The following is a 21,489-nucleotide window of genomic DNA, read 5'->3' as shown; positions in this document are numbered from 1 at the left end:
GGAAAGTGGAATTTATTGGGCAAAAAAAAAAAAAAAAAAAAAACGCTCAGCAAAGCGAGAGACAGTCCTGCTAGCAGGTAAAGCAAAGTGCATACTTCCCATTTTGACACAGAATAGTAAAAAGGTATACATGCAAAGGCCTGGATATAATGCAGTTAATTTGTGTGGCCTTGTTAAGGGCATCCTTAAGTGAACTGATTCTTAGATTTTTATATGTTTTTTTAAAAAATTATGAATAGTAGTGAAGAACAGTATCTACCAGCCGGATTTGGTGCCATTGCCTTTATTTGTGCTAAGAGACCAGCAGTCTTATACTGACCTTTGCTTTTGTATCACAAGTACAAACATAAGCACAATGAAAATTGCAAAGAGTTTTTTTTTTGAGACAGGGTCTTGCTCTCTCACCCTGGCTGGAGTGCTGTGGTAGGATCTCAGCTCACTGCAGCCACCCCCTGGGCTCAAGCCATCCTCCTACCTCACCCTCCTCAATAGCTGGGACTGCAGGTGTGCGCCACCATGTCCAGCTAATTTTTTGTGTGTTTTGCATAGAGACAGGGTTTTGCCTTGCTGCACAGGCTGGTCTGGATCTCCTGGATTCAAGTGATCTGCCTGCCTTGGCCTCCCGAAGAGCTGGGATTACAGGTGTGAGCCACCACACCAGGCCGCAAATAGCATCTTACATTTTTAAGAACAGCTTTGTCCTCCCAGATTCCTGAAAAGATCTTAGAGAGCCCCCAAGTGGTCCTCAGCCACATTTTGGGGATCACACTATGATAACCACTATTCTGAATTCTGTAATTTTTTGCTTTAAAGCTAGTCATTAAATCTGCTTGTATGAAAATATGTGTATGGGTTTAATAATTTATTATTTTGTATGTATTCCTTGAACTTACAAAGTTTACTTATTGTGCAGATAATGATAGTTTTCCATGCAGTGTTAATTTATGAAATTAGTTTGAGAAAAAAGTATTTATAGATTGGAAAAATTTCAGGTTTCAGTCAACCATACAGACACTTTTGGTTTCATTTAAAGTAGGAGTCTTCTCTTAGTGGAATTGACAGAGAACTTTGCCATGGTAAGTTACTTCTTTGATTAGACAAGCATTGATTTCATTAGTCTTTTGAAGATCTCAGTGCTTTTGTACTTCACTATTTTATATTAAGTATATGAAATAGAATATTCAGTTTTGATTGCTGCTTTTCTGTTTTCATGTTAATTGCATTTATTGGGAATTAAAGTTGTTATATTTGTAAAGATTTTTCATAATTTACAGGCTGACCATAATGTTTTTTTTGTGTGTGTAATCATCTAATTTGCTCTTTTATCTTCATTGTATGCCTATTAACTTTCTAGCATTTATTTGAGGACTTTTTTTTTTTTTTAACTTTTTCCAATGACCAAATAAGATAGGCTTCTGTTTTTGCTGTGGTGAAATTTAATTATCTTTGAGTTTGATAGATGTGATCATTTTTCTTTAGAGCCAAGGTAGGTAAAATTAACATGGTTGATGAATATTTCTGTTTGATTTGTGTCGTATTTATATCTACCTCTAGGTAAAAGAGCTTATCTTGAGATTGTTTTATTTGAGGATTAGCCTTGTAGACTATCTGTATCCAGTATATATTTTTAAAACATTTATCTCTGCATACATAGCACATTTCTATTTTTTATATTAATATTATTTGTAATTTAATAATTAAACTGGCATATGACGAAGACCCAAGTGTTGCATATTTACCAACAATTTTGAGGCAACCTAGTTGCTTGTAGGGTTTTCGAATAAAGGATTTGCTCTAGGGTTTTGAATAAAAACAACAGGTGTTGGAGAGGATGTGGAGAAATAGGAACACTTTTACACTGTTGGTGGGATTGTAAACTAGTTCAACCATTATGGAAAACAGTATGGCGATTCCTCAAGGATCTAGAACTAGATGTACCATATGACCCAGCCATCCCACTACTGGGTATATACCCAAAGGATTATAAATTACTCTACTACAAAGACACATGCACACGTATGTTTATTGCGGCACTATTCACAATAGCAAAGACTTGGAATCAACCCAAATGTCCATCTGTGACAGACTGGATTAAGAAAATGTGGCATATATACACCATGGAATACTATGCAGCATCAAAAAGGATGAGTTTGCGTCCTTTGTAGGGACATGGATGCAGCTGGAAACCATCATTCTTAGCAAACTATCACAAGAAGAGAAAACCAAACACCGCATGTTCTCACTCATAGGTGGGAACTGAACAATGAGATCACTTGGACTGGGGAAGGGGAACATCACACACTGGGGCCTATCATGGGGAGGGGGGAGGAGGGAGGGATTGCATTGGGGAGTTATACATGATATAAATGATGAATTGATGGGTGCTGACGAGTTGATGGGTGCAGCACACCAACATGGCATAAGTATACATATGTAACAAACCTGCACGTTATGCACATGTACCCTAGAACTTAAAGTATAATAAAAAAAAAAAAAAAAAAAGTCAAGAATAAATATTGGAAAATAATTGAGACAGTGAGTTTACTATAAAAACTGGAAGCCAAATAAATAAGTAAAATAAAATAAAACAGTGTTGCTGACTACTTCTTTTTTGTTTTATATGCCCTGTTTCTGATTATTGTTTATTATTCTCATCTTTCAGACTTTGAAGTCTTATATGTTTTTCCATTAAACAGATCACTTTTCTTTCTCTTTTTTTTTTGAGACAGAGTCTCTCTCTGTCACCAGACTGGAGTGCAGTTGTGCAATCTCGGCTCACTGCAACCTCAACCTCTGCCTCCTGGGTTCAAGCAATTCTCCTGCCTCAGCCTCCCGAGTAGCTGGGACGACAGGTGTGCACCCCCATGCCCAGCTAATTTTTTTGTTGTTTTTTGAGATGGAGTCTCTCGCTCTGTCACCCAGGCTGGAGTGCAGTGGCGTGATCTCTGTTCACTGCAAACTCCGCCTCCCATGTTCATGGTATTCTCCTGCCTCAGCCTCCCAAGTAGCTGGGACTGTGGGCACCCACCACTATGCCCAGCTAAGTTTTTTTGCGTTTTTAGTAGAGACAGAGTTTCACCATGTTAGCCAGGATGGTCTCGATCGCCTGACCTCGTGATCCACCCTTCTCAGCCTCCCAAAGTGCTGGGATTTATAAGCATGAGCTACCACGCCTGGCCGCTAATTTTTGTATTTTGAGACAAGGTTTCACCATGTTGGCCAGGATAGTCTCAGTCTCTTGACCTCGTGATCTGCCCACCTCGGCCTCTGAAACTGCTGGGATTACAGGCATGAGCCACTGTGCCCAGTCAGATCACTTTTTAAGAGATCTATAGGCTAAAATCTAGAATTGCAATCTTAGTATTTATAAAAAATATGTTGGTACCTACAAAGGAATATATTTCATTAATATGTAAATTAGAAATATAGTAAAACTTTCATGGAACCAGCTTTTGTGTTATTTAATGATAGAACATTAAAAGTAGTATACAGATTACTCATGTGTTCCTAACCAATTTTTATCACCTGCTTCCTATCCAAATATAATTATTTTTCTGATATTTATGTTTATCAATATGTTGACTTTTTAAAAAGTTTTACCACATATATACACACCCCTATATTATTTGTTTTGGCTATATTTGAACTTTATAAAAATATTTTAGTATGTAGGTTTCTGAGATTTGTTTTTTCAGAGATTAATTGCTGATGCCTGTGGCTATAGTTGATTGTCACTGATGTATAATATTCCATTGTGTTAATATATTACAATTTTTCAATTCAATCTGTATACATTATATGTATTTCTGGTGTTTTTGTTGTTCTTGCCATTAAGGGCATCTTTGTACATGTCTCCAGATGCAAAGGTGCAAGAGTTTCCCTAGATATGTACCTAAGAGAGGAACTGAAGGGCATTGAGTATGCAAGATTTATATTTTGAGTTAATAACAAATTGTTTTCCAGCATGCTTTTATCAATTTAAAACTCCCACTACATGAGTATATGAGTTCCAGGTTCTCAGCATTCTTGCTAATAATTAGTATTGTTGGACTTCAAAATGATTGTCACCTTAGTGGTAATAAATAGAACATAGTTGTGACTTTAATTTTTATTTTCCTGTCACTATAAAACAGCACCTTTTCTTATATTTATTGGCGTCTATATTTTGTCTTTTGTGAAATGGCGTTTCAAGTCTTTTCCCATTTTTTTGTGTTGGTCTTAGAGAAATAGATGTATTCTGGATACTAATCATTTGTTTTTGGATTTTGCAAATATCTTCTTATATTTTGTATCTTCTTGTCTCACCTTTTTAATGATGGATTTTGGTGAACAGAAGTTCTTAATTTCTATGTCATGAAATTTATAATTTTTATAATTAATACTTTTTGTGATTCATTTAAGAAATTCTGCCCTTTCTCAAGATTGTAAACATACTATCCAGTAACATAGTACATGATCAGTTTTTGTAAATGTTCCATGAATGCTTAAGAAGAATGCCTATTTTTTAATTAGGTATAGTGTTTTCTATGTTCACTATATCAGATTTCATATTTGGCCATATATAAACTAGTGTTATTTGCGTAACACTAGTTGCATAATTCAGTTGACTTGAAGATTCATCTCCCATTGTGTTAATAGGTTTGTCTATTTCTCTGGCAATTTGTGCCTGAAAAAGGTTAATGCCCTATTGTTACATACAGACAGTTATATAATTGTTAAATTGAACTTTTTCTCATATACAGTGGCTATTTTCATCCTTATTAATGTTTTTCATCTTGAATCTGTCTTTTCTCTTTTAGTACTCTTTCATGTTATTCCAATTTTTTAGTTTGTCTCTGTTTTAAGTATTTTTTTAGCAGATAGCATACCTTTATTTTAAATTATCTATTCTGTCACTATTTCTATTAGTGATTGTTTCCATTTATTTATTGCTAATACTGATATAATTTCATTCTTTTTTACTTATTTTACTCGCTGTTTTTCTTAGATTTTGATTTTTTTCTTACGGTTTTACCGCCTCTCACCATCCCTCTTCTGGTTTGTTACCTATTCTGTCACTGTGCTTTCAGTAGTTGTCCTTGAAATGTATTCACACTTATCATCTAAGCAGAGTATCTTAATTACCTTCCTGAACAGTATAAGAGCTCCAGAATGCAACTTTTGTCATTTTCTTCTGAGTTACATGTTGTTAGTTGGATAGTTTTTGTCTTATTCTTAAGCCCCATAAACTAAATATGATAATTAACAGTAATATTTATAATCATTTATTTGCTAGTTTCCTTGCTCTCTTTTTCATTTTGTGTCTCAGATCTTCCAGTTTATGTCATTGTATTATTCAAGTACACAATTTCAGAGTTTTTTTTTTTTTTTTTGAAACGGAGTCTTGCTGTGTCGCCCAGGCTTGAGTACAGTGGCACAGTGGCGCAATCTCGGCTCGCTGCAACCTCGGCCTCCTGAGTTCAAGCAATTCCCCTGCCTCAGCCTCCCGCATAGCTGGGATTACAGGCAGAAATTCTTTTAGAGATGGCTCACTGGTAATAAACTTCATTTTTGTTTATGATGTTGTGAGATAGCCTTTTGGGGTTCTGAATTTTAGGTTGGAATTATTTTGTCTCAACTTTTTTAAGATTATTGATGTCCTTTTTGTTCTAGCTTTCTACTGCTCTTGAAAAGCATTTTGCCTTTTTAATTGTTGTTCCTAAATGAATGATCTTTCTTCTGATTTTAAGATCTTTTTGCTGTATAGCCAAAAACACAGTTTCACCTTAGTGTGTCTAATTGTGGGTTTCTTTTTAATTATCTCACTTGATCAGAATAATTTCTCTATGTATTCTTGTCTGTTTTCAGTTCTGGAAAAATCTCAACCATCAACTCTTCCAATATTTCTTTTAGTTTCTTGATCTTCTGGGTCTCTGGGTATATTTCAAGCTATTATTCTTTTATGCCTCTTATATTGTTTTTCAAATTTTTTGTCTTCCTGGCTTTTATCCTACATTCTGGGCAGTTCTTTCAGATTTCTCTTCTAGTTTGTAAATTCTGTTTTCAATTTCTCTACTTGTGGTCCCTGGGCTTAATTCTCCAAATCCCAATTCAGTTACTTGTTTTTGTGTAGGTATTGTCCTCCTCTTGCCCCTGCCCCGTGCTGCTGTTGTTACATTTTGTTTATCATTACATCTCTGAGTTCACCTTCCTGTTTGTCTGTTAAGTTTTTGAAAATTATCTTACTTTCTTGTGAGTTATTGACAAAGAGAGTGAAATGCTATAAAATATTTAAAGAAGTTTATTTAGAGTCAAAAAAGAGGTTTATTTGGAGCCCCCAAAAAAGCTAAAATGAGTGACCCTGGCCCGAGGCACAGTCTCAAGAGATCCTGAGAACATGTGCCCAAGGTGGTTGGTATATATTTTAACGATACATAAGACACCTATCATTACTTACGAAGTTTACATTGATTCGATCTGGAAAGGCGGGACAGCAGGCAGGGACACGGGGTGGGAACAGGGATTGGCGTACAGGTCACACATGGATTCAAAGATTTTTTGATTGGCTCTTGGTTCAAAGAGTTAAGTTACTATCTGAAGACCTGAAATTAATAGAAAGGAGAGTCTGGGTTAAGATAAGGGGTTCTATTTTTTTTATTATACTTTAAGTTCTAGGGTACATGTAAAATAAAAAATAAAAATAAAAAAAAAAATTAAAAAAAAAAAAAAAAACACACACAAAAAAAAAGATAAGGGGTTCTGAAGACCAAAATTTTTATGTGGATGAAGTCTCATAGGTGGCCACCTTTAGAGGCAGTAGATGGCAGATGTTTCCTAATTAGGCTGGACTCTCAGTTATCTCTTCAGGATTGGGAGGGCCTGGAAGGGGAAGGGTGTAGTTATGTTAATACAGATGCAAAATTTTCCCCACAAAAGACTGCTTTGCAGGGTCATTTCAAAATATAGCAAAAAACATATTTGGGGATAATTTGGGGATAAAGTATATTGATTTCCTTCTTTATCTGTCATGTGACATTATTCAGAGTCAGGTTGAAAACTAAGAGAGATTATATAGGGTTAAATAAAACCCATCTGATGAGATGTTATCGTTTGTAGGGCATGACTCCGCACTCTTCTTAAATAGGAATTTGGGCAAGAAAGAAAAAAACCCGAAGAGTTTAGTTCTTAGATTGAGGCAGTGCTTTAAAATATGATTCTTACCTCCTCCCATCTAGTTTTATCAAAGCAGGGATACACTATAGTATACACTACAGTACCTTAGTACTTTTTACTTTATGCATTTGGCATTGTGGTATAGTTATTGGTGAAGTTGTGCCAGCAAGTAAATAACATATATTTAGGACCAAAAACCTTTGTTTTTTATAGGATTTATATGCTAACATTTTTCGAGTTTATTGCCTTTGTATCTGATTTTGTTATTTTGTTCTTCTAATGAATATATCAAACTCTTTGGCATGCGTATGTTATTGCCTCTTAATCTGATAATCAATATGAAATAGATTTTTTTTTTTTGGAGACAGAGTTTTGCTCTTGTTGCCCAGGCTGGAGTGCAGTGGCGTGACCTCGGCTCACCGCAACCTCCGCCTCCCGGGTTCAGGTGATTCTCCAGCCTCAGCCTCCCAAGTAGTTGGGATTATAGGCATGCACCACCATGGCCAGCTAATTTTGTATTTTTAGTGGAGATGGGGTTTCTCCATGTTGTTCGGGCTGGTCTTGAACTACCGACCTCCAGTGATGCACCTGACTCGGCCTCCCAAAGTGCTGGGATTACAGGTGTGAGCCACTGTGCCAGCCAAGTAGCTATTTCTTATAGTTAAGAACTATTCCAGTACCATATGACCCAGCCATTCCACTACTGGGTATATACCCAAAGGATTATAAATCATGCTGCTATAAAGACACATGCACACGTATGTTTATTGCAGCACTATTCACAATAGCAAAGACTTGGAATCAACCCAAATGTCCATCTGTGACAGACTGGATTAAGAAAATGTGGCACATATACACCATGGAATACTATGCAGCCATAAAAAAGGATGAGTTTGCATCCTTTGTAGGGACATGGATGCAGCTGGAAACCATCATTCTTAGCAAACTATCACAAGAACAGAAAACCAAACACCACATGTTCTCACTCATAGGTGGGAACTGAACAATGAGTTCACTTGGACTCGGGAAGGGGAACATCACACACTGGGGCCTATCATGGGGAGGGGGGAAGGGGGAGGGATTGCATTGGGAGTTATACCTGATATAAATGATGAATTGATGGGTGCTGACGAGTTGATGGGTGCAACACACCAACATGGCACAAGTATACATATGTAACAAACCTGCACGTTATGCACATGTACCCTAGAACTTAAAGTATAATAAAAAATAAATAAAAATAAAAAAAGAACTATTCCAATAATTCCAGTTTGTAAGGCTACAGTGTAGGGATAATGAAAAAGTAACTCATTTTCCTTTTATTTTTTGAAAGTAATAATAGTAAAATAATTTTTTATTTTGCCTTCTTTGAAATGGAGGTAAAATACATATAAAGAAAAGCACAAATCTTACGTATTTGCTTGAATGAGATTTGACAGACACATACATGTGATTGCACAACGCCTAGAGGAACATATGGAACATTCATCTTGCCTTATACTACTTTCAAATTCAGTCCCAGTTCTTCAGGGGCAAATATTATACTGACTTTTAGAAACTCATAACTCACCTGTTTTTAATCTTTATATGACTAAGTTATATAATAACATTACCTTTTGTGTATGACTGTTATTCAGTGTTTTTGAGATTCATTCTGTTGTGTATGTATCAGCAGTTCATTCTTTTTATTATTATTATTATTATACTTTAATTTCTAGGGTAATGTGCACAACATGCAGGTTTGTCACATATGTATATATGTGCCATATTGGTTTGCTGCACCCATTAACTCATCATTTACATTAGGTATCCCTAATGCTACCCCTCCCCGCTTCCCCACCCCACAACAGGCCCTGGTGTGTGATGTTCCCTGCCCTGTGTCCAAGTGTTCTCATTGTTCAGTTCCCACCTATGAGTGAGAACATGTGGTGTTTGGTTTTCTGTCCTTGCGATAGTTTGCTGCGAATGATGGTTTCCAGCTTCATCCATGTCACTACAAAGGACATGAACTCATCCTTTTTTATGGCTGCATAATATTCCATGGTGTATATGTGCCATATTTTCTTAATCCAGTCTATCATTGATGGACATTTGGGTTGGTTCCAAGCCTTTGCTATTGTGAATAGTGCTGCAATAAGCATACAAGTGCATGGGTCTTTGTAGTAGCATGATTTACAATTCTTTAGGTATATACCCAGTAATGGGATGACTGGGTCAAATGGTATTTCTAGTTCTAGATCCTTGAGGAATTGCCACACTGTCTTCCACAATGGTTGAACTAGTTTACAGTCCCACCAACAGTGTAAAAGTGTTGCAATTTCTCCACATCCTCTCCAGCACCTGTTGTTCCCCGACTTTTTAATGATTGCCATTCTAACTGGTGTGAGATGGTATCTCACTGTGTTTTTGATTTGCATTTGTCTGATGACCAGTGATGATGAGCATTTTTTCATATGTCTGTTTGCTGCATAAATGTCTTCTTTGAAAAGTGTCTGTTTATATCACTTTTATATTGCCCACTTTTTGATGGGGTTGCCCACTTTTTGATGGAATTGTTTGATTTTTCCTTGTAAATTTGTTTAAGTTCTTTGTAGATTCTGGATATTAGCCCTTTGTCAGATGGATAGATTGCAAAAATTTTCTCCCATTCTGTAGGTTGCCTGTTCACTCTGATGGTAGTTTCTTTTGCTGTGCAGAAGCTCTTTAGTTTAATTAGATCCCATTTATCAATTTTGGCTTTTGTTGCCATTGCTTTTGATGTTTGTTATGAAGTCCTTCTCCATGCCTATTTCCTGAATGGTATTGCCTAGGTTTTCTTCAAGGGTTTTTATGGTTTTGGGTCTAACATTTAACTCTTTAATCCACCTTGAATTAATTTTTGTATAAGATGTAAGGAAGGGATCCAGTTTCAGCTTTCTACATATGGCTAGCCAATTCTCCTAGCACCATTTATTAAATAGGGAATCCTTTCCCCATTTCTTGTTTTTGTCAGGTTTGTCAAAGATCAGATGGTTGTAGCTGTGTGTTGTTATTTCTGAGGCATCTGTTCTGTTCCATTGGTCTCTATCTCTGTTTTGGTACCAGTACCATGCTGTTTTGGTTACTGCAGCCTTGTAGTATAGTTTGAAGTCAGGTAGTATGATGCCTCCAGCCTTGTTCTTTTTGCTTAGGATTGTCTTGGCAATGTGGACTCCTTTTTGGTTCCATATGAACTTTAAAGTAGTTTTTTCCAATTCTGTGAAGAAAGTCATTGGTAGCTTGATAGGGATGGCATTGAATTTAAAAATTACCTTGGGCAGAAGTGGCCATTTTTACGGTGTTGATTCTTCCTATCCATGAGCATGGAATGTTCTTCCATTAGTTTGTGTCCTATTATTTCGTTGGAAGAAGTAAGTCATTTTCTATTTGATAATTATTTTCTAACAATTTCTGGATATTAAAATTCCCGAAATTCTAAATTTTAGAATGGCATAATGAATTCTGTCTTCATTTTATTTGTAGAATTGAAGATGTTTCTCATTTTAGTCTTGTAAAACTGTCCTTTAGGGCTTATTTTTAAAATCCATTATTAGTTTTAATCATTCTGTGAATGAATTTGGTATCTATTTTCACGTTAAAAGACAATTTTGAAAATATCTCAGAATTATAGTTTTTTACCATTTGTAATCATTTTACTGTGATGAACTTCTGAAGATAAATAAATGCTCAAACATTTGAGTATTCTGTGCAGAAGAAGAGTATTGTTTATTCTAAGTTATGTGTCTTTTTATTTTAGACAAAGAAACAGCCTTGGTATAACAGCACATTAGCATCAAGACGAAAACGACTTACTGCTCATTTTGAAGACTTGGAGCAGTGTTACTTTTCTACAAGGATGTCTCGTATCTCAGGTATATATTTAGACCTTCTCAAATTATCTGAAATCTACATTTCAGATCTGTTTCTGGGTTTCTGTGCTGAATTTACGGAAGGTCCTAATTGCAAAGCAAAAGTGTGTATTTCTGACGTAGTCTACCAGATCATCATGGAGGTTCTTAGTGATCTTAGAGAATGTTATTTTCCAATGACGATTGTTTTCTATATTTGTGAATTCTGAATCTTTATCTGGCAAGCTAGATAAAGTTAAAAAGAAAGTCAGCCATGAATATGTAGCTAACAAAATTAAGTTTCATTCAGTTGCCTCCTATTTAACATTAAATAAACATGAAGTTTTAGGCACTGTCCTCTGTGCTGAGAATAAAAGATGAAAGAACTGGTTTCTGTCATTAAGGAATGTTGTAAATAGAGTCAGGGAAAGCAACAGATAAAGCAGTTCTGTATGATGTTAAGTGTTAAATAAATTTACAGGAGTATCATGAAAATAGTTAATATTCACTGATATAACTGGTAATAAAAAAATCCAGGCTGAGTTGAAAATGGAGAGGTGTAAGGGAATGATCAGTGTAGGGATTTCAGATGAGTTGTATATGTGCTATTCTAGTATGAATTAACTGAAAAAGATACTTAGAAACATGTTCAAAGTAGAGAAAATAACATATGCAAAGACGTGGATGTGATAGCGTAGGATATTTCTATTACTGTAAAAAAGTAATTTAATTTTTCCTCTTTTTCTTAACTCTGTTCTTCAGTCTTTCTCAGTGTCTTTGCTCATCTGTGAAGTAGAGACATTAACCCTAATGAGTTTTTTAATGATTGTAAGTGACATGTATAAGATACAATGCTTGGTACCTGTTGGGTGCTCAATTAATTCATGTCATTAATGGGGCATCTGCTTAAAATAAACCCCACTAAGGGAGAAAAAAAATAGTCTGATATTTTATTGGTTGTTAAAAACTGGATGTTGGTTTTCTCTTGAATAAATATGTTTATATTATTTATAATCTACATGTTGCTTAGATCCTACCAATTTGCCTCATGATTGGTGGTACAGGAAAAATTATATTAGATTTACAAAGCATTTTTCCTCTGAAGACCAAGGGAGAAGCCAAGATTTGCTTGTTTTTTGAAATTAACAACAGTTTTTATACATGGAAAGCTTTCATTTATTGCCTGTGAATTGAGCCCCTTATTGTGCTTATGTAATAATTTATAAATATAAACTGCCATAGGAAGTTGTTAAGTTGAAAGTAGCCCAATACCTGCATTCTGACTGGCAGAGTTCGTGTTAACCCTTTCATACATTATTTGTTGGTATGATGTTGAAATACAACTATAGGCAAGTGGCAGACCTTTAAAAAAACAGGTGGGAAAGAGATTGGGGTAGGCTATTATTAATAATCTTTAAGTCACTAACAGCATAGGCATGGTATGGAATAGTAAAGGTCATCACAAGTCAGTTTATTTTTGGGAGTGTAGCTTTACAAGACAGTAGAATAATAAAACCATGAGGAAAATTAGATAGATTTTTATTTGTGTGGGTATGGCTGTATTGTACCTAAAACATGTCTCTAGTTTTCAGGAATCTTACGTTAGCTAGCTAGTGTAATTATATTGCTGGATTTTAAGTTCCTCCTAGTACCTTTGACTGTAAAGGGGAAATTTTAACTTCTCTGAAACGGTGTAGCTAAGAGGTTGATTGTCCTTTGTATATTTTCAAATGAGAATCTGTAAATCCATCTGTATTCCCTAACTTTTATTTCCAACTTTCAAAATGAGAGATGAATATTAAAGGACTATTACTTTGGAGTTTCAATTGTAATTGAAAGAGGAAGTTAATTATAAAGCATTAGGAGAAAGAAAAGAGACATTGAATACACTTTTACAAACCAATCGGTAATTAGGATAGGAGAGGTGATATACCAGCAGATATGTTTGGATGTTGATGGTAAAATACCACGCAAACGAAATTCTACCTTTTTGTAACCTCATAAGTTAAAACCAATTACTGTACTTTCAGATACTGAAATAACTAGTTTTATTGTTTTCTTTATGGTTTCTGTTGAAAGTAGCCATTAATGAGCTTATATGATAGGCAGAAATCCAGTTAGCCTAGAACAGGACTGTTAACCTAGAACAGAATACACAATATTGAATGCTGGTTTTATGTACTTAGGAATTGATATCAAAATGGGAATGAATAGGATAACATTGAAACAGGTTTTAAATTAATAAAACCAACCATCTTTCCAGTATGTAGAATGTTAAATAACTCACAGTAATAGGTTTCCATATAAAAATAATCATTAACTATTATATCCAGACCACTCTGCAGTACGGTTGTGATTTTTAGTTTTGCAAATAACCCATGTTTTATTTATAATATGTGGAATTTCCTGAGAATAATTTTTGTAGAGCGAGAGTTTTATCTCAATACCATTATGGTATTGCCTATTAGGTAATTCCTTTTGCTCTCTTTAGAATGAAAGCACAACTAATTGTACCCTTTAAATTTAGGTATTTTGATGAATTGGCTTAGAGTTTAAATCTTTAAAATATGTAAAATATCAGGGACAAAAGCTCACTCAGTTTCCTCAAGTAATGTTATTTATTTTTCTTTTTTCTTTTTCTTTCTTTCTTTTTTTTTTGAAACGGAGTTTTGCTCTTGTTGCCCAGGCTGGAATGCAGTGGCGTGATCTTGGCTCACCACAACCTCTGCCTGCCGGGTTCGAGCAATTCTCCTGTCTAGCCTCCCAAGTAGCTGGGATTACAGGCATGCACCACCACGCCCAGCTAATTTTGTATTTTTAGTAGAGACAGGGCTTCTCCATGTTGGTCAGGCTAATCTCAAACTCCCAACCTCAGGTAATCCGCCTGCCTCAGCCTCCCAAAGTGTTGGGATTACAGGTGTGAGCCACCGCACCAGGCCTTGTTTTTTTTTGTTTGTTTTTTTGTTTTGTTTTGTTTTGTTTTGTTTTGAGACGGAGTCTCGCTCTGTCGCCCAGGCTGGAGTGCAGTGGCCGGATCTCAGCTCACTGCAAGCTCCGCCTCCCGGGTTTATGCCATTCTCCTGCCTCAGCCTCCCGAGTAGCTGGGACTACAGGCGCCCATCACCTCGCCCGGCTAGATTTTTTTTTGTATTTTTTAGTAGAGACGGAGTTTCACCGTGTTAGCCAAGATGGTCTTGATCTCCTGACCTTGTGATCCGCCCGTCTCGGCCTCCCAAAGTGCTGGGATTACAGGCTTGAGCCACCGCGCCCGGCCTTTTTTTTTTTTTTAATAATAATTGCTACATAAATTTCGTCATGCAAACAGTTGTTTTCAAGGTAACCTAGTATCTCCAGATAACATAAGTTCTTCACTGTGCTTTGTATTTTCTGTATAACTCTTTTGACTTAATAATTCTGGCATCTTTTATTATGCTTACTCTTACCTCAGATGGCACTTAAGAAGGGAAATCATGAACGTTTACCTTGAAAAGTTTGTGTGTGTGTGTGTATGAGCTTAGAATAAAGAAGCTATGAAAATACAGTGGTATAACAAACTTGTCTCAGTTTCAGTCTAGGAAGCTAAAGTGCTCATTGTTTTTATCATTCTTCAGAAACGAAAGAATAAGTTCAAATGACACAGTGCTGAAAAGCAATGAGTTTTTAAATTTATGCTTTTAGTGTAGGTCTGCTTGTATTAATAGACTGGAGAATAGATTAGTTGTATTCTCAGGTACTTCGTAAACTGATTTTATGTTTTAAATCCCACATGATTTATCTTCAAATAGTTTATTGAAGTGAACTTTACCCAAGGTATTTGTATACTTTTCCACTGGATAGTATTATTGTTTTTCATATGTCACCAAGAGATTTGAATGAAAATTTATTTTTTCTTGATGAAGGCACTCTTCGAGGTAAATGGGAGTAATTTCAAACTTTTTTTGTTTGTTTTTTAGAATTAATAGTTCATAACATTGTAGTTTTCTACTCTGTTCCTGTAATAGAATTTGAAACATTTCAGTGTATTATTTGAGCAAATATTTCTTATTTATGAACTATTTTATCTAAAATGTTATTGTAAACTGGATTTTAAACAAAACATGGGCATAAATATGTATGCCAGTAACCATGTTCTTTCAAACTAACAAACGCCTATCCAATATATGTACTCTTCTTAACATCCTCCTCACATTCTCCATTGATGGATTTTTATTTTAATGACTCTCAAATAGTAGCTCTTTTATTATTATTATTTTTATTTTTTCAAGAAATTATTGCCAAAAAAAAAATGAGAATTCATAGTGGAAAGAGACAGTGTCTTTCAAAGAACCAAGACATTTTTTATTAAAGCTGAAAAATTAACCAATTAACTTGTGCAAACTAGTCTTTAGTAAAATCTAAATATTGTTTTTTGTATTTAGAATGTAACTTTTAATTTGTGGATGTAGCTCTTTGATTTACTTTGCAGTTCAATTCATCTATTTTCTTTTTTGTTGTTGTTGTTTTTTTCATATAGATGACAGTCGAACTGCAAGCCAGTTGGATGAATTTCAGGAATGCTTGTCCAAGTTTACTCGATATAATTCAGTACGACCTTTAGCCACATTGTCATATGCTAGTGATCTCTATAATGGTTCCAGTATAGTCTCTAGGTAAGTATTGGGCAAATTACTATTTTTTTTTGTAAAAATGTCTAGAATCTAATTGAATTTGAGAAACACTTAATAGCTTTATTTTTAAAAGGGTGGGTTCTGAAGCAGCCTGCCAATTATTAGTTCTGTGATTTTAGGCAAGTTCCTGAGTTTCTATATGCCAAATTTCTTCATATCTAAAATGGAATAATTGATGGTATCCATCTCATAAGGTTGTAGCTTGTTTTCTTGTACTATCTGTGTCTGGTTTTGATGACAGTATGCTCTCCTCATAAGTGCTCCCACCTCTGGATTTTCTGGAAGTTTGTACGGAATTGGTATTATTTCTTCCTTAAGTATTTTGTAGAATTTGCCAGTGAAGCTTCCAGAAATGAATTTTAATTACCAATTCAATTTTCTTAAGAGATTTAATCAGGTTATCCATTTCTTCTTGGTTTAGCATTATAATTAGTTTGTGTCTTTTAAGACATTTGTCCATCTTATCAGGGCTGTTAAACTTTTTGGCGTACAATTATTCATAATATTGCCTTATTATTCTCTTAATATCTTTGGATTGCATCATGATTTTCCCTCTTTCATTCCTGACAGTGGATTTTGTTACTTACCTTTTTCCTGAAGAGTCTAGCTGAGAAGTTTATCAGTTTTGTTGATCTTCCCAGAGAGCCAGCTCTTGGTTTTATTGATAGGCTGTATTTGTCTGTTTTCTGTGATCATTAATCTTTGCTCTTAATTATTTTCATTCTTCTACTTTTTGAGGGTTTAATTTGCTCTTATATGCTAATTTCTTAAGGTAAAAATTGAGATCGTTTAGTTGATACCTTCTTTTCTAATACAGTTATTTTGTGGTATACATTTCCCTGTAAGTACTGTATTAGCCACATGACAAAAAAACTGACGTGATACTTTTCCATTTTAATATAGTTCAAAGTACTATTTTAGCTTTCTATTTTTTAAAAAGTTTGTTTTTTAAAATTGACAGATAAAATTTTATGTGTTTATTGCATGCAGCATGTTTTGAAGTATATATCAAAATACCTTTTGATTTTTCTCGTTGACCCATGATTACTGAGGCTGTTACTAGTTTCCAAATATTGGGATTTTCCAGTGATCTTTCCGTTACTGATTTTTTTATTTTTAAGAGACGGTGTCTAATTATGCTGCCTAAGCTATCCTCAGACTCCTGGGCTCATGCAGTCCTCCTGCCTCAGCTTCCCAAGTAGCTTTGACTGTTACTGCACCCAGTTTGCATTATATTATTTTTATCATTATTTGAAATGTTTAATGAAAATTTGTAATATACAGGAAAATAGAATGGAATAAGTCTTCACAAAGATTTTTCTGTACAAGTTTTATGTATCCTCTTCACTTTGATTACTTTTTGCTTAAGTATTTTATTATTTTTTTCCATGTTCCCTGACCATTTTTTTTTGTTGTTTTTTAATGTTTTCAACTTTTTTAATAGATTAAATGGTACACACGGTACACATGCAGGTTTGTTACATGAGTATATTGCATGACACTGGGGCTTGGAGTCCTAATGTTTCTGTCACCCAGGCAGTGAGCATAGGTACACAACAAGTGTTTTATAAGCCCACGCCCCCTGCCTTCTCCCACCTCTCCATCTAGTAGCTCCCCAGTAACTGTTGTTCTCATATTTACATTCATATGTCTTCAGTGTTTAGGTGTCACTTACAAGTGAGAAGATACATTATTTGATTTTCTGTTCTTGCATTAATTCACTTAGGATAATGGCCTCCAGCTTCACTCTTGTTGCTGTAAAAGACATGGTTTTATTCTTTTTTAAGGCTGTATTGTATTCCATGTGCCACATTTTCTTGATCCAGTCCACCATTGATGGCCACCTAGATTGATTACATGCCTTTGTTACTGTGAATAACACTGCAGTGAACATACTAGTGCATGTGTCTGTATGGTAGAACAACTTCCTTTCTTTTGTGCGTATACCTACTAATGGGATTGCTGGGTCAAATGGTAGTTTTGTTGTAAGTTATATGACGAAACTCCAAACTGCTTTCTGTAGTGGTTGATCTAGTTTGCATTCATAGGAACAGCATATAAGCATTCCCTTTTCTTCACAGCCTTGCCAGTATCTATTGTTTTTTGACTTTTTAATAATTGCCATTCTGTGATGAGATGGTATCTCATCCTGGTTTTGATTTTTATTTCTCTGATGATTAGTGATGTTGAGCTTTTTTTTCATATGCCTGTTGGCAACTTGTGTGTGTTCTTTTGAGAAGTGTCTGTTTGTGTCTTCTCATTTTTTATTGGATTTTTTGTTTTTCATAGGTCGATTTAAGTTTCTTGTAGATTTTGAATATTAGGCCTTTGTCAGAGGCGTAGTTTGCAAATACTTTCACCCATTCCATAGGCTGTTTAGTCTGTTGGCAATTTCTTCTGCTGTGTAGAAGCTCTTTAATTTAATTAGGTCCCACTTGTCAATTTATGTTTTTGTTGCAATTGCTTTTGAAGACTTAACCATAAATTATTTGCCAAAGCCTATGTCAGGAAGGATATTTCCTAGCTTTTCTTCTAAGATTTTTATAGTTTGAGGTCTTAGATTTAGGTTTTAATTGATCTTGAGTTATTGTATATGATGAAAAGTAGCGGTCCAGTTTTATTCTTCTGCACGTGGCTAGCTAGTTATCCAAGCACCATTGATTGAATAGGGAGTCCTTTCCCCATGGCTTATTTTTGTTAATTTTGTTAAAGATCAGATGGTGTAGGTTTGCAGCTTTATGCCTGGGTTCTCTATTCTATTCCATTGGTCTTATGTCTGTTTTTGTACCTACCAGTGCCATGCTGTTTTGGTTACTGTAGCCTGATAGTATAAATTGAAGTTGGGTGGTGTGATGCCTCCAAGTATGTTCATTTTGCTTACGACTGCTTTGGCCATTCAAGCTCTTTTTTTGTTCCATGTGAATTTTAGAATAGTTTTTTTCTAATTCTGTGAAAAACGACGTTGGTATTTTAGGATAACATTGAATCTATAAATTGCTTTGAACAATATTGCCATTTTAACAATATTGATTCTTCCTAATCATGCTTACGGAAGAATTTTCCATTTGTTTGTGTCATCTTCGATTTCTTTCAGCAGGACTTTGTGTTCTCATTGTAGAGATCTTTCACCTCCTTGCTTAGATGAGTTCCTAGGTATTTTATTTTCTTTGTGGCTATTGTAAATAGATTGTGTTTTTTTATTTCTTTCTCAGCTAGAACATTATTAGTATATGGAAATGCACCAAATTTTGTACGTCAATTTTGTATTCTGAAACTTTACTGAATTTGTTTATGAGTTCCAGGAGTCTTTTGGCAGAGTCTTTATGGTTTTCTGTGTATAAAATCATATTGTGAGCAAAAAGAGATAATTTGACTTACTCTTTTCCTGTTTGGATGCCATTTATTTCTTACTATTGACAGATTGCTCTGGTTAGGACTTCCAGTATTATGTTGAATAGGAGTAGTGAAAGTGGGCATCCTTGTCTTGTTCTGGTTGTCAGAGGGAATGGTTTCAGCTTTTGCCCATTTTATTATGTTGGCTATGGATTTGTCATAGATGACTCTTACTGTTTTGGATTATGTTCTTTTGATGCCTAGTCTGTTAAGGGTTGTTATCATGAAGAGATGTTGGATTTTATCAAAGACTTTTTCTGCATCTTTTGAGATGATCGTGTATTTTTTGTTTTTTATTCTATTTATGTGGTAAATCACATTTATTGATCTGCATATTGTGAATCAAGCCTTGCATTGCAAGAATAAAGCATACTTGATTGTGGCAAATTAACTTTTGATGTGCTCCTGGGTTCAGCTTACAAAATACTTGTATTTTATAATACAGAATATTTTATTATAATAATAATAATTTTATAATACAGAGTGTTTTGTTGAGAATTGTTGTACCTGTGTTTATGAGGGATATTTGCTTGAAGTTTTCTTTTATCATTGTGTCTCTGCCAGATTTTGGTATCAGGATGATGCTGGATTCATCTAATGAATTAGGGAGAAGCCCCTCCTTGATTTTTTGGAAGTTTCAGTAGGATTGGTATCAATTCTTTGTACATCTGTTAGAATTTGTCTGTGAATCATCTGGTCCAGGGCTCTTTTTGGTTGGTAGGTTTTTTTTGTTTTGTTTTGTTTAAATTACTGATTCAATTTCTGAACTTGTTACTGGTCAGTTCAGATTTTCACTTTCTTATTGTTTGAATCTTGGGAGGCTGTGTGTTTCCAAGAATTTATCCATTTCCTCTAGATTTTCTAGTCTGTGTGCATAGAGTTGTTCATAATAATCTCTGAGGATCTTTTGTATTTCTGGGGTGTTGGTTGTAATGTCATCTTTGTCATTTCTGATTGCACTTATTTTGATCTTCTCTTGTTTTTTCTTTGTTAATCTTGTTAGTGGTTTATTAATCTTGATTACTCTTCTGAAGAACCAACTCTTGATCTTACTGATCTTTTGTATGGACTTTTGGGTCTCAATTTCATTCACTTCTTCTCTGACTTTAGTTTTTTCTTCTACTACCTTTGGGATTAGATTGTTCTTTTTCTTCTAGTTCCTCTACATGTGATGTAAGGTCATTAATTTGAGATCTTCCTAACCTCTTGATGAAGGCATTTTAGTGATATAAATTTTCCTCTCTACACTGCTTTAGCTGCATCCAAAGATTTTTGGTAAGTTGTATCTGTGTTTTCATTAATTTCAAAGAATTTTTTCATTCCTGCCTTAATTTCTTTGTTTATCCAAGGGTTATTCAGAAGCACATTGTTTAATTTTAATGTTTTGTGAGATCTTCTTGATACTGATTTCTGCGTTTATTCACTGTGGTCCAAGAGTTATGCTTGGTGTGATTTCGTTTTTTTTTGGTTTGTTTGTTTGTTTTTTAATTTATTGAGATTTGCTTTATAAGGCCAAGCATGTGGTCTATCTTAAAACATGTCCCGTGTACAGACGAGAAGTTTGTATATTCTGTGGTTGTTGGGTGTAGTACTACTCTGTGTATGTGTATCCAGTTGGTCAAGTGTAGAGTTTAAGTCCAGAATTTCATTGTTAGTGTTCTGCCTCTGTGATCTGTCTAAAGGTGTGAATCGGGTATTGAAGTCCCCCACTATTTTTTTTTTTTTTTTTTTACGATGGAGTTTTGCTCTTGTTACCCAGGCTGGAGTGCAATGGCATGATCTCAGCTCACTGCAACCTCCACCTCTCAGGTTCAAGCAATTCTCCTGCCTCAGCCTCTCGAGTAGCTGGCATTACAGGCGCCTGCCCACCATGCCTGGCTAATTTTTGTATTTTTAGTAGAGACTAGGTTTCATTAGGTTGGCCAGGCTGGTCTCAAACTCCTGACTTGGAGATCCGCCCACCTCGCCCTCCCTAAGTGCTGGTATTACAGGCATGATGAGCCATCGCGCCCAGCCTGAAGTCCCCCACTATTATTGTGTGGCTAAGTCTTCTTGTAGTCAAGAATAACTCGTTTTATGAATCTGGGTGCTCCAGTGTTGGGTGTGTATATGCTTAAGTATTTTAAAGCAAATCTCAGAAACTTATCTGCATCTCTTAAAATGGATATTGTTAAACCACAGGGCTGCATCACGTCTAAGCAAATTAACAGTAATTCCTTGGTATAATCAGATTGCTAGTTCATGTTCAAATATCTTAGAATAACTGACCCTAAAAAGATGTTTTTTGAGGCACATCAGGAATTTGGTAACTTTTAACTTGTCAAATATTACTAAAACTTGGCATGCTTTTCATTTACAGGACTAAGATTTTAATTTATTATGTATATGAAGATCTTAAACTCTAAGCCATT

At 35.1% G+C, this 21,489-nt stretch overlaps 1 protein-coding gene across 13 annotated transcripts in view; it reads left to right on the top strand.

The window, feature by feature from the left end:
• The window catches only part of COP1 (COP1 E3 ubiquitin ligase), a 267,302-nt gene that overhangs the window by 119,140 nt on the left and 126,673 nt on the right, over nt 1-21,489 (top strand). For all 13 annotated transcript variants that reach the window (XM_033198878.1, XM_033198882.1, XM_033198877.1 and 10 more), the window contains 2 exons: nt 10,928-11,042; nt 15,532-15,667. In XM_033198878.1, coding sequence (XP_033054769.1) covers nt 10,928-11,042; nt 15,532-15,667 — 251 coding nt within the window. The remainder of the gene's footprint in view (nt 1-10,927; nt 11,043-15,531; nt 15,668-21,489) is intronic.

The sequence above is a fragment of the Trachypithecus francoisi genome, unplaced genomic scaffold, assembly GCF_009764315.1.
Source record: "Trachypithecus francoisi isolate TF-2019V2 unplaced genomic scaffold, Tfra_2.0 Lachesis_group5, whole genome shotgun sequence".
NCBI lineage: Eukaryota > Metazoa > Chordata > Mammalia > Primates > Cercopithecidae > Trachypithecus > Trachypithecus francoisi.
The sequence above is the reverse complement of the archived record's forward strand: the minus strand, read 5'-3'. Positions and strand labels throughout refer to the sequence as shown.